The sequence below is a fragment of the Ochotona curzoniae genome, unplaced genomic scaffold (genome assembly GCF_017591425.1).
Source record: "Ochotona curzoniae isolate NIBS_2020 unplaced genomic scaffold, NIBS_Ocur_1.0 contig_1014, whole genome shotgun sequence".
Classification (NCBI taxonomy): Eukaryota; Metazoa; Chordata; class Mammalia; order Lagomorpha; family Ochotonidae; genus Ochotona; species Ochotona curzoniae.
In genome coordinates this window covers 22421684-22436040 of record NW_024464920.1, presented here as the reverse complement: position 1 = coordinate 22436040, position 14357 = coordinate 22421684, and the positions used below count along the sequence as shown (strand labels likewise).

The window sequence follows — 14357 nt, the reverse complement described above, 5'->3', positions numbered from 1 at the left end:
ATTGTGATGACTTTTGTGTCATGACATTGGAAATTTTCCACCAACATATTTCCCTGTATTTCCTTTATGTTAAATTCAAATAAATTACAGTCAAGGTGGTTTCTTTTTAAGATTTGTTTATTTGGAAACCAATAGTTATACAGAGAGGCCTTCCATTTGCTGGTTCATTTCCCAAATGACCTCACTGGAGCGAGTAGCCATGAGTGGTAGGGGCCCAAGTACTTGATCCATCTGTAGCTGCTGTTTCCAAGCTACTAAGAGGGAGCTGGGTAGGAAATGGGACAGCCAGGACACAAATCAGCAGATATATGAGTTTGTAGGCACTGCTGGGGTTTGAATTACTTGCATACCACTGGGTCAAGTTTCTGAAGGTCCATCTAAAAACCTAACACATTGCTACTGAATTTTCATTATGAGAATCTTTGAATTACAAGATAGTAAATGTTTGTGAGAATTTATTTTTAAATGTAACTGTCATTTGTTGAAAGTACATCAGATATTCAATGAAAACAGATCTAAGGAACCAGGTGTCTATCCTATGCATTTTTTTTTCTTTTAGGTTAACATTATATGTTTTAAGAAATGTCTTCAGTTAGAATAGTTACACCTTCTTTTTTTCTTCTATTTGGGGACACATTCAGGTGAATGAACTGTTTCTCATGAAGAATCCAGGCTTGACTGTTGGGCTTTCTGTCAAAGATGTTAGAGAAAATGATAAATGACAAATCCATTACCAAGTCATTCTCCCTCTGAGAGTCTGACAAGGATCTAATTTTTAGGATGACATCACTAACAAACAACATAGTCCTCATTATTGAATTTGTGTTGAGAAATATTTCCTATCTGTATCTTCATTTAGTTCCTTTTTAATTGCTTTGAGAGTTTATCTGCTACATAATGAATCATTTCTAATCAAGTAAATGACTTCATAAGTAACTGTAAAGGACCAAGTTAATACAATAATTTTCCTTAGGATATATGTTTAATCACCGCAAAGTTAATGAGAAAATGTGTCTTTTATAAACATTTGACTTTTAAACTCTGACATAGCTTGTATTAAAAAACTTCGTTTTCTATTTTTTTTTTAATTTTTAAAATGTTTTAGTGGTTTTTTTCAATGATTTTTAAATTATTGTGTTGCTTTGTGAAACTTGATCATACCAGGAATTATATTAGATAACATATATCAGTAATAAAGATGACCTTGATTTCCAGGAGATATTTTAAGATGACATTTTGAAGAGTGAATTTGAGATAAGTTACAAGTCTCATATCCGAACACAAACAAAAAATATCCAGTGTAAAATACTTTGAAAAAACTATGAAATCCCTTATTTGGCAAAAAATCCAATGCTTCCGGTTGACATATACTTCTATATAAAATCCCTACAAGATAACACTTTTGGATAGTATCATTATGCAAAAATGTTAAATGTTTAAAAACATATTTATTAGAGAATGTACACATAGCAAGCATGATATAGCTTCCTACTATTTTATATTCCTACTTTTTAAGGAAAACAGTTTGTTTTTCTTTAAAAAAAGCTATTAATGCAATCTTGATAACTAATTGTCTAAAGGAACCCTAAGAAGTCTGTTAGAATTAGTTACACCTTGCTCAGGTTTGTGCTACTTGACTTTGAATGCCACCGTGTGAAGTCATAAAGGTTATCCACATAATTTTTTAAAATAACTAAGAAAAATTCTTGTTTTTAATTCTGTTGCTAGAAAGGTGATGGATTGGTACACTTGACAGATCAGCAAAGCATCCATAGCCCTCAGGAGATTTGCACTGCATAAGACCAAATCCATTTGTTAGTGGAATGTGAACAAGGTCGTGTTATTTTTATCTCTAGGAATTAAAATTTCTGTGCTCTGCTTATTCCTCAGGAATCTGAACTGATAGAACTGAGAGAAACCATTGAAATGCTAAAAGCCCAGAACTCTGCTGCCCAGGCAGCCATTCAGGGAGCACTGAATGGTCCAGATCACCCTCCTAAAGGTATATTTTTAAAATATTGCCATTTTTCACCTAATATCATACTTTATTAATTGAGTAGAGCTTATTTTTAAAAACCAGTGATACTGCCTTTTATAATGTGTCAGTGTCAGTGTGGTCAGAACCCTAGAATTTGACAATAGGGTTTGTTTGCTGTCTGGACTTGGTACATAGAGCCAATAATCATACATGTGGACTACTGACCCATAGTCAACCACCCGAGTTTATTCACAGCATCAGGCTTGTATGCACTGATGGTCACATAGGGTAAGGGAAGAGGTTTTGAGGAGTTTACATATCAACAATAGGGTGTTGACTTGAGATCATGGGAGTTCCCATCAGTCTGTCTGTAGATCCCTTCTGTTGTTCCCATACTCTTGCCTGGAAGAATCCCTCTAAGTTTTGTATATCCAATCAATTGTCTTCCTACAGTGTTTGTAATCAAGGAACTTTTAAATTGTCATGAAAGAATATCCTTCTTTAACACTATGCACACGTTTCTTCACTGAACTTGATAAAGTGAGGATGGAGTGGTTGGTTAACACATGCATATCTAATGTCAATGGTGAGAACAAGCCCAGGAGTGAGGAACCAGAAATTTGTATATAAAAATGAAATCATCAATATTGCAATACATTAGAAGACTTTGGGAGTGCTCCTCTTAGAGACAATAAACTGATACATTTTCTGTAGATTTTAAAGCAATAAGAAAGCAGACTAAAAGTCAATCTGTCTCCTATTGTTACCATGTTTTTGCCATTTTTAAAAAGAGATAATTTTTTATTCTCTCACCATTTGATTTACAGTGAAAGAATGCTTATAATTAATGCTGTTTTAGTATTTTTTTAATTTGTGTAAGTCCTATTTTTTCATGGCCAAGCTCTTTTCAGCACATTCATTATATATTGTCAACTCTTTCACATCTTAAAAGTACTTTGATAAATCCAGAAAGTCACGTTGTTTCTCTCCATTTCCAGAGAAATTCTGGAGAAATTTTTATACAAGATTTCATTGTCTTCAGTTACAGTAGCTCTTTGGGCTGGTGGAGTGCAGCTTCATTTTCCCCTACTCCACCATTAACATCCTGCCCAGCACCAATAGTGACTTATATGACACTAAATCTAGTGACAATTTTGAAATCTTACTGACTTAGAGATGGAAGTATTATTTGATACTGATGCCCATCTGTATCAATCCTGTGTACTTGAAAGATTTCCTTTTTACAATATCCATAATGTCACACATTCTGTTTTCCTTCGGATCCTTTGAAATCCTGTTCAAACTTTGCTTTTGTGTATTCGTTCTCTTGTATCCGTTTGCTAATGGTTGAAATCCTAAGCTCTCCTCCATTATGATTCTGATGTTTATGGATCTGTAATCCTGTCTGAAATTCTATACAATTTCATCTAGTATGCCAGCTATAATTGTTACTCATGTGCTGACAATTCAAATCTGTATCTCCAGGCCAGGCTCATCTGCTGAAGGTTAACTTCACGTAGAGCGCCTTTGAGATATATTGTGATGTCTGCTTAACAGACTCAACATTGCTAAATTGGAATTTATCATGTTTCCTTTTTCAGTGCTCTTTGCTTCACTAAGTAATATCACCATATTTCCAAACAGCCAGGAATCTAGGTGTCATTCATAATTCTTCCTCTTCTAATTTAATAAAACTCTCTGCTGATTTCTGCCCCTTAGATATCTCTTATATCTATTTTCTGAGTGTGCTACACTCTCCATCGTCTATCCATTGAACAGTGGCTGCAATAAGCTCCCTTATAGCTTTGTTTTTACTCTTACCCCAGTTCATACCATTCCTCATACTGAAGCCAAGGCAGTTATCCAAAAACACATATCAACTGGTATCCCCTTGATTTTAGCATGACATACAAATTGGTTAGCATGATGTAACTTCTTAGCTAGCTACATTCATACAACAAATAAATTGATTACTCATCACATACCAAATTCATTCAGATTTTGCTCTTTTGTGGAATTATATATTTCACGTGTAAGTTCTAGTACATTTCTTTCAGTTCTTTGTTATTTACTTATAGCTGTACATTTTTTTTTCAATTGGAACATTTTACATGGTGTGTTCAACACAATAGTTGGTTTAGATACTGCAGAATATAGACTAAATATGCCTTCTGCTTTCCACCACCACTCAAAACACGGATGAGGTTCCCTGTGATATGTTTCTCGAAATAGCTGTACTTTCCTAATCTAAATTTTTAGTATACTTTGGTGTCTTTGTTTAAGGTTTGTCAGACTTTTCTGATCTGCAGTAGAAGGGTTTATTTTTTTTTACCCTAGTGGCCATAATGATTTGCACATAAAAGGGACTTTATTACAATTTTCTAGGAAAGAGAAATATAATTTTAAATATACTTTAAATTTTAGGAAAACAGCTAACTGAAGTGAAATGTGCTTAAATTGAAGTACAAACTAGTTCTCTGTGGGCTACTTCTGTAAAGAACTTAGCAACTTTCCATGTGGGAGAGTTGATTTATATGCTGCATGGAAAATTACTGCATATTTAAAGCTTATCTTAGAGCTATAATAAAGCAGCTTATGTTCCAAATCTTCATGTCGTAAATAGGTCCAGAAGGGATTTAAAAAGGTTTAATCCTTTCTTTAATACAGCACAAGTCACTGAAGTGAAACTTTGTGGAAGGATTCCTTTTATCTTAAGCAACAGGTAGCTTCATATACCTTTTGGAATTTAAATATTGGAATTCCTTTTCTTAGAAATGTGGAAGGGTGGTTATTATGATGAAAAAGCTAGTAAGTTAGTATCAAAATGTATCAAGAGTCTTAAAAATTTATTTTCCCAAGTTTTAAAATAACATTGAGTTGCAAATCATTAGACATACAAATTATTAAACGTATAAACTCAGTTCAAATTTAGTGAAGAGTTGTTCTTATCACATTGACTGACATAACATGGAGAGAAACAGTTGTACATTCCATAAATTTGTATTCTGAAATCATATCAAAATTCAGTTTTCTAGACCTTTAAAGTACTTTTGTGATATAAATTTTAGCATTCAGAGTAAGGAAATACATTTTCATTTGAGAAGCAGACAGGCTGTCATGTGTTGATTTACTCCCCAGGTGCCACCATAGCCACAGCCAGGTGCTAGCAACTCGAACCTAATCACCCAAACCCAACTATTTGAGCTATTACCTCTGCCTCCCAGGGTGTATATCAGAAGAAAGCTGGAATCAGGAACAGACCAGAATGTGAGCCTAGCACTCCATTATAGGATTCATACATCTCACCTGACAGTTTAGCTGCTAAGCTAAGCACTTACATTGGAATGAGGCAATATTTTGTAGGTAAACTTTTGGAAAAATCATATGCCAAATTATTAATACACTTTTCTATTTTCTGTAAATCTGTGTATCATATTTATTAGCAAATAATAAATCTATAATACAATATGGATTCATTATAAGCACATTGAAGCACCTGCTGCATACTAGGCATTCTATTAAATGTTGAAAATAAAAATTAAAAATAATGACTTTGTACTCAGGGGGTACACATCCACTGCAGCGGATGGGAAACTTTATGCACATATGCCCACACAGAGGGAAATACTCAGAAACAGAAAAGTTGTGCAAAAATAATTGTAATGTGCTGACAGTTGAAGGTAACGGAAAATGTTGCTTTTATAAAAATAAGGAATGCACTATTGATTTTTAAGTCACTACTTCTGAATAAACATGGAAGCATTTTTTTCTTAATATGTAGGAAATACAGTTAAATACCATATGTATTCTATTGCTCTCAAGACTAAATTTGAATTAGGAATAATGATAGGCAAGCAGTTGCTTCAATGCATAATTAGAATACATATACATAATGCATAGATATATATACACATAAAACAGCTCCATATTGATTTTCTTCTACATGGCTTACTCTGTACAGGTCATAGATTTATAATGGTGAAGAAAGTAGGCATAACTATTACTCCATTGATTTTTTTTGGTCTGGTGGAAGAGCAGAAAGTAAAAGAATGTATATAATCATTGATGAAGCATTTTGTACATCCCAAGATAATGATAAGCTTTCAAAGGATGAGAATAGGCACCACAGACAGCAAGTGCAGAGGATTCTACTAGTGCTTAACTTAGTCAGGAAAGGCTTTTCCTAGCAAGCAGATTTTAAGGGGAAATTCAAGGAATGATTACAAATTATTATTGTCAATATTGAAGGAAGAGGAATCCAGGAAGCTCCTATGCAAAAAAGAGTTTAGTGCCTTTATAGAAGCAATGCAGGGAAGATAATGTTTGAAAGTAAAGCAAAAGAGCATTATTACAGAAATAATCCACATTGTTGAGGGATTTTGGGCCGTATTTAATAGCTAAATCATTTCTTCTATTATTAAAATGAGAATACATTGAAAGATCTCAAAGAGTAATGGTACAGTGTTTTTAAGGACTTCTGCAGTTATTGTTTGTAGATGGTTTGAAGGTCGCTACACAGGATAGCTATTTCTACCGTAGATGATGAAAGTGATTCTGGTCACTTGAATTGGAACAGGGATCATTCAGAGGGTGGGAAGTAGAAAATGAATGAGTCAAGAAGCATATAATTTCTACTTTAAAAGAGTTCTCCATTTGCTCAGATTTTTTAAAAATATGTATTGGTTAGCCATTCTTTTCGAGTCATTAGGTCTCCGTGTACAGAATCAAATTCCTATAAGCACTAGGAAGAAAATATTAGAGAAAACAAAAGTGCATTCCTTCAGTCCATGATACTAGTGCTATGCTTCTAGCCTTCGTTGGTTAATGCACTCTTATATGAAGACAACTACTATCTCAAAGGGCTACTGTTTTTCCATCACTATATATGTCTCAATATTGAGAAATAATCAAGTGTTATTTATTAATTCTGAATATAGTAAGAATTCTGAATATTTTAATACTTTATATTGCTGCTGTATTTGTTAGTGTTATTAGGAAAAAGCTATGTCTTATTCAGAGGAGCTCATAGCTAACTACAGCAAAAATCTGAAGCATTAACAAATAACCACATGTTCTCTTCTATTAACTATTAATATGAGTTCCATGTTAGTTGATTAAAAGATACTATGTTTCTCTGCTGTTGAATTAAAAGAAGACACATGTCTTGATTTGGGTTTGGTAATTGGAATTGCAGTTTACATTCAAAAGCACAAAACATTCTCGTCATGTTTTTTAAATATTTGTTTTTTTGAAAGACAGACTTTTAGAAAGACAAGAAAAAAGATCTTTCATTTACTGATTCATTCCCCAAATGGCTACAATAGCTAGGGCTGGGTCAGGAGCTTCTGGCTCTTCCGTGTGGATGTGAGGACACAAGTATTCTGAAATACATGCTTAGGAGAGCTTCAGTAAGTTCGTTAAAAATGCATGTTCTGAGGAAGTTGCATGAATCTGAATTCTTTCCAGTAAAATTAAGCCACATTTTAGTTCCATTTCCAAGAGCTTGTTGAAATAATCTCATATACACATATAAGTACGTATGTGTGTATGTATATATGTGTGTGTATAACAGGCCCACATATATGCTCATTTAGTATATGTTTTGAAACTAATTATAGGATTATTTCCCTGAGTCATTTTTAATATTTAAGAACGTAGTCTGTCGGAAGGTTTAAATTTCTACTATGCTTTCCATGGAAGTTTTTTGAAAACTGTATAACAATTATTTCCACTGAAGTATATGTGTGTATATATACACACATTTTTTGCTTGGTTCATTTGTATTGATGCCAATTACATATGGGTGTGAGACTATAGCTCCCCTATTTTTCAGAAAGGTGATCAAGTTTAGATTACTAAACCCATTTTGGTCATATGGTTTAAGAATAAAATTAGATACCCCAAAGGCACACAAAAATGTACTAAAATCAAGTTTATCATCACTTGTTGTTATTAGAGCTACTCTTAACTGTGGTAAGTCACAGATAGGGACTAGAAGTATGTTAGGAAAATTGTACCATATTAAATACGTTCTTTGTTTCATTTATAAACCCAATTAACATTGTTTCAGTCCTGAGGAGCTTTGCCTTAGTGAATCTTTGACCTTGATCAAAGTATTTACCTTCTTTGTTCTTTAGCTTCTTTATCTGAGATATATTGTACTTCTATGACTTTCACTTTATTTCGACTCTAAAATGGACTTTATTCTGTAAAATGAAAACTTACTGTATTTAACTTTGGTAACTTTATCCAAGGCACAAACTTTTACAAAGCCACAAATGAGTTTCCATTTACTCCACAGAACTACTCATTTGAAGTACATTCATTCAAGAGTGCTGTTTGGTCAAGGTATTAAATAGAAATCCACAACATATCATTTCATTTTTTTGGACACAACTCATAACTGATTAAACCATCAGTATTTCTGACATGCGTGAGATTCCTCATTGACTATTAAAGTAGATAACTCAGCAAACAGGAGCAAATAAGATTGTATTTTATTAAAGTTATAAAACCGAGACAGTATCAAAATGATCTGTACAATGCCCTGTTGGAGAGACCTTTCCCTGAGAAAGCGTGCAAGACCCACATGCCCAGTTGAGGTTGCATGACCAGATGTGATATTCTCTGTCTTTTGGTAGATCTCCGCATCCGAAGGCAGCACTCCTCCGAAAGTGTTTCTAGTATCAACAGTGCTACAAGTCATTCAAGCATTGGCAGTGGTAATGATGCTGACTCCAAGAAAAAGAAAAAGAAAAACTGGGTAAGCTGTCATCACATGCCATTCAGCAGCTTTTTATTGGAAAATGAGTTGGGCTTTTTCCCCTAGACCATTAAAATTTTAGAAGAGAGCTACAGCACTTTGCTAGGAGACCTGTTTCAATGACTGGCAGCTTTAATGGAGGCACTTACCAGGATGACATGGTTCTGTAGAGTACCCACTTTGGAGTTGGAATTAAACATGGGTTTGAATCTCCACTGCTCCTTAGGCAGATTTCTTCATCTTTGGAAGAAACTAAAGTTTCTAATTTGAAGAACTAGGAGAGTAAATAGTGGCTTTAAACAGCTGTCATAAATAAAAATAAGCTAAAACCTGTAAAGAAGTGGGTTGGACCAGGTGCTTATTTTAAGAGTGGAGAAGAAGAAAATGATGTGTTTCTGCTAGTGGTGGTGGAGGTAATGACAGTAAGGTTAGAGAGAAAGAACTGGAGTCTTGAAAGGTTCCCCTCATTGCCAGAATCATAAGATTTCACCTCATATGATGGTGAATACATCCACTAGTGTATACTTGATTATTTTTTAAACCAAGAAAAGATAGCAGAAATATAGAAATTAGCAGAACTGTGCCACAATTTGCTTGAAATATAGTTGGCAATAGTAAGGAATTATCAAAAAAAAGAAAGATATCATCATTGTGCAAACAGTGAAATAAAGGATTCCTTTTAATACATGAAATGTAGATAGGTTTTTATCACAACTCGTGATAAAACATAATTGTCAGAGGATTTCACTGGCATGCTTTCTATAAGTAATGAAAGAAGTATGTTTTTGTTTAAGAAAATGTTTATGCAGGTAATATTTTTAAAAACCCTGATCAACCTTCATTTCCTTGATTTGTAATTCCACTCTTTCATGTTTCTGCAAGGTGAACTCTAGAGGAAGTGAGGTGAATATAAACTGGACAATTTGGCATGCATCCCTTTGAAAAAAAAAAACCTATTTTGGCATGAATGCTATTCATTTTGGCAGTAGGCTTTTATACCTTTTAAAAACAGATTACCTTGTATGTCTTTTTCTTTGTGTCTTTTCATTTTAATCTCAAATTTCAAAGAGAAGTAAAGCCACTTTCTGAATAGAGCTGTGGGGGACACCATTTCTGGATTTGAATAGTCTGGGAGTTGAAAATTTGAATGGACAATCACAATTAATGAAGTGTTAGGTGAATTTGATTTCATTTTGCTTTTTAAGTTTGTACTGCCAGCAGGATATGACTTGACTGTAGTGCTAAAGTGGCCATTTAAAACAAATTGCCTTGAGGAGAAAAGCATTGGGAGTGGAGATCCCTTCAAGGTACTTAGTTTTAAATGAGTGCTCTGGCAGCGGTGCCCTTGACCTTGCACTATTTCAAAGCCTTCTTGTTTGCGCTGTGCTGGATTAATATATAAGTATAAAATGTAAATACAAAAACATGGTGTCATTTACTTTAGAGATACCGTGCTGCAACTGTTAATACTGTGCTTATACCTATTGACCCCAGACAGTGTTTAGGGTGGCTCCTGCAAACCCTGCCCTAAAGTCAAAGCTTTCCCAGTGCACATAGACAAGATGGGTAACTTCTGTCCTCATTGCAGCTGAGGAGTTCTTTCAAACAAGCCTTTGGAAAGAAAAAATCCACCAAACCTCCTTCCTCACACTCAGACATCGAAGAGCTTACTGATTCATCCCTTCCAGCTTCCCCCAAGTTGCCCCATAATTCTGGTGACTGCGGTTCTGGAGCCATGAAGCCCTCACAGTCAGCCTCAGCGTAAGTCACGTCCTTTACACATTCCTGACTGTATTCTTATGAAACCAGTTCAGGCCCAGCTTATGTGTATGTCTTAAATGCAGCTGTTCTCAAAAAGACAAAAGATCCTCATCTACCCTGATGGAGATCTTGCTGAGAATGGCAGACAGCCCGTGACTTCCTTATCTCTTGATAGATATTAGAATTTCAAAGTGTCTTGATCTCACTCTCCCCTTTTCCGAATCATTGTTCTCACTTCTTTTCACTTGCATTTGTTCTCGTATCTAACTGTGCATCCATACAGGTCACCCCTTGTCTGGCCACCAAAGAAACGGCAAAATGGCCCTGTGATCTACAAGCATAGATCCCGGTAAAAATGGAGTGTGGTGCATGAAAAATACAAAGACCCAAGTTCTAACCCAAGCTGTGTTCTCTTTTCTTTTTCTAAAGTCGCATGATTGCATCTCAGCCACTACATATTCTGTTTCTGTGCCTTGACTAAAATTTGCTTTCCTAAAAGCAATCTTCAATCCTGTTTTCTAATATGGCATTACAGTAGAAGCACTTTTTTTAGTACCAGAAAGAAGACCACAATTACAGTAGAGCAATGTAGTAGCAATGTATCAAACAGAGTATGTTCATGGTACTGAATAGCGTAGAATAGCCATATAAAACCGCCATGTTGTCTGTAAAATTATACAAAGAATAAATCATACCTTTGGTGATCAGCAACCTTGATGTCAAATTATGAATGGAAAGTATATTTTTAATATAAAATAGATTCTTTTTGACAAACTGTTTTACATAACTGCCCACAAAACAACAAAATAAAATAACGATATACTCTGAGAATAATGTCCTGAAATGTTCTAAGTAGCTACTATTCTGCATAGATAGTCACACCTTTCTGGGACATAGGAAAAACTCACAATGGTTTGGAAATTTAATGTTCAGATACTGTAAATTATTTAATATTACCCAAATCCAGTGAAATGGATGTATTACTTCCCTAATGTCTATGCCCCACCCCCATCAAGAGGAACGGGAGCATCAAATGGAATGACATCCACCACAGTTCTAATAATAATGTCATTGCCCTGAGCCCCCTCCCCTGTGCTGCAGAAACTCGTGAAGCAGGTGTTTATGGGGAGTCTACTATGTGACCGGCACTGTTAGGCACCGTGATAGGAGCAACGTATGAAATTAACAAGGTCCCTATTCTTACCGCTTTTCTATAATCATGTGTTGCTTTTATACGGTGAAAGAAATCAACAGTAGGATTAATAAATACTAACTTTATGCATATTAGGAAATCCTTTGGGTAGATTAGTCATATTTTGAAGTTCTTACAGTTTTCCAAATAGTGTTGCTTTAAAAAGGAAAACATAATTGAAATTTTTTCCTGTATGTGCCTTTAAAAACAAAGAAGAATATGATCTAAATGACCTTCGCACAGCCTCCCAGCTGGCCTGCTTTTGGGTTGAAACCTGTGATTTAGCTTCATTAACCACAATCTTCTAAATCAGCTGAGCCTAACAGGAAGATTATATAGCACACATCCATTCTTTAAATGTCCAAAACAAGTCTCTCTAATTTATTTTCCCACATAATTTATATTGGATTTTCATGGTAACTGGAAGTCATTGCTGAAGAAAATACGGTTATCCTTTGTACAGTTTTGCAAAGGAAAAAAAAATTTGAGGATATAATCACTTTGCTTTTAAACAAAAATATTTCACAGGTCATGAAAAGGGATTTAAGTCCCTTGAGAAATGATAGAATGTAATGACATAATGGCATGAGTCTTCTGCAACCATGAAACTTGGAAGATAACTTTATTAACAAGCGACTGCTTGGGAATCTTCGAAAATAGGATATATTTTTTCAAGCATACCTATTTCAGCTTCAAACTTGCAGATGGGTTACTGTTTTAAAACCCCTTATCCTTTCTCTAGGTCTTACCAGCAGCCAACACTACCTGTACCTGCTGGATAATTTTGCAGTTCGGCCTTTACAAAAGGCATGCTTTTCCTAATTCTCTGCCTTCCACAAGACCACCAATTTCGGTTTGTCTCCTTCCTCAGGATCTGTGAGTGCACAGAGGCTGAGGCAGAGATAATTCTGCAGCTGAAGAGCGAGCTCAGAGAAAAGGAATTAAAGCTGACGGATATCCGGCTGGAAGCTCTCAGCTCTGCTCATCATCTGGACCAGATCCGGGAAGCCATGAACCGGATGCAGGTCGGCACTGACGTACCTTTGAGGAAGAAAATGAACAGATAAAAACCCTTGCATTTCCCCCTTTTCTGGGTTGTTACAGAGCAGCTGCAGCATTTCAAACCCACTATGGAAATATACCCTGTTTACACAATTTTTCTGTTTATTCTCTAACACCCCATTGTGCCTGCCATATGTAGAATTGGAAATGGGTGTGCCAACTCATCAGTTGGACCCAGACACTTGTGCTACCCCCTCCAGATTCAGCTTGACAGCCAAGTCTTCAGAAAACCTTCTACAATACATGGATCTTAATTTTTCCAGGGTTTATCTTTGAGTTGGCCCTTTCTTCCTGTTCCTTTTAAATCTGATTTTCAAATGCCTTCACTTACAATCCATTGGAAAACAAAAGTAATGGGGAAGCTAAAGAAATTTAACACAAGCTTTAGAATGCCATCTGTAAAAGTTAAAGTTTTGTATTTTTTGGAAGCATGTAAAGGCTAAATTCAGCACCAGTCTGTGCTCAGACTAAGTTTTCATTTTGTTTTTGTCAACCAGTAATCACTTGGTTCCACAGATGACTGAAATAAGAAAAGCTCCTTACTGAGTGGATTCATCTGCAATGTATATATTTATCCAAAGATTTTTGCTATTTTTATGAGCTTATGCCCTCTTTTAAAAGAGGAAGAATTTTTTTCAGGGATTAACTGGGGTTCTCAATTGATTTTAAATCATCGGATTAATATTATTTTTTATTTTGCTCTTTTTCAACTTTTTGTGAATTCATAGTATTAACAGTGGCAGAATTTCTCAGAAAGTTAACATTATTTTCACAAGGAGAAGTTTTATGAACTATTCAATTATATTATCCATAGTTCAGATATGGTAGAGTCCTGGAAAATCTGTCAAAAATGTGATATATGCAAAAAAATTATAAGAACTGACTAATGGTTGGGGTGGTCATATGAGTGATAGATAAAGGAAAGGTTAACATTATTTCTTTGGAAGGAAATGTTTTAATCATCTTATATATATATATATATATCATATATTCATGCTGTTGTATTTAGGAGATGAACTAACTCTGATAAAAGCCTTGGCACTATTTTCCCAGTGAAACTCACTAAAGGCTTCCCATGTGTTCTCTTTACCTAACAGAATGAAATTGAAATACTGAAGGCTGAAAATGATCGGCTAAAGGCAGAGACTGGTAATACAGCTAAGCATACCCGGCCACCATCAGAATCCTCAAGCAGTACCTCCTCCTCATCTTCACGACAGTCATTGGGACTGTCTCTGAACAATTTGAACATCACCGAGTCTGTTACCTCAGGTAACTTAGTCTGCACGCCTGCCTAAATCACACCGTGCTTAGGGCTGAACAGGGATGTGGGACAGCCTTGAGTGTGGAGTGTAGTACCCTTTAAAAATAGATGTGGCTGGTAGCGGACATTTAGCACAGTACCTTGATGCCCAATTGATCCCTTGAAGTGCCTGAGTTTGATTTTCAACTCTGACACCTGGCTTCAGTTTGTAGCCTACACCAATCTCAGGCAGCAGCAGTAATGGCTCGAGTCATAGAATTTCACCCTCAGTTCCCCCTGGGACAATTCGTGAATTGCATTCTGCATTTCAGTCACTGTCTAGACCTGGCTTTTAGGG

General features: G+C 35.4%; 1 protein-coding gene across 3 annotated transcripts in view; it reads left to right on the top strand.

Annotated features, from left to right (window-relative positions):
- Window positions 1-14357, top strand: part of NAV3 (neuron navigator 3) — a 317473-nt gene that overhangs the window by 271098 nt on the left and 32018 nt on the right. Inside the window, exons 24-30 of one of the 3 annotated variants that reach the window (XM_040981256.1) lie at window positions 1891-2002; window positions 8620-8741; window positions 9624-9644; window positions 10330-10502; window positions 10786-10851; window positions 12566-12719; window positions 13854-14028. In XM_040981256.1, the coding sequence (XP_040837190.1) occupies window positions 1891-2002; window positions 8620-8741; window positions 9624-9644; window positions 10330-10502; window positions 10786-10851; window positions 12566-12719; window positions 13854-14028 (823 nt within the window). The remainder of the gene's footprint in view (window positions 1-1890; window positions 2003-8619; window positions 8742-9623; window positions 9645-10329; window positions 10503-10785; window positions 10852-12565; window positions 12720-13853; window positions 14029-14357) is intronic. The other 2 variants (XM_040981262.1, XM_040981269.1) reach the window with 2 other exon arrangements.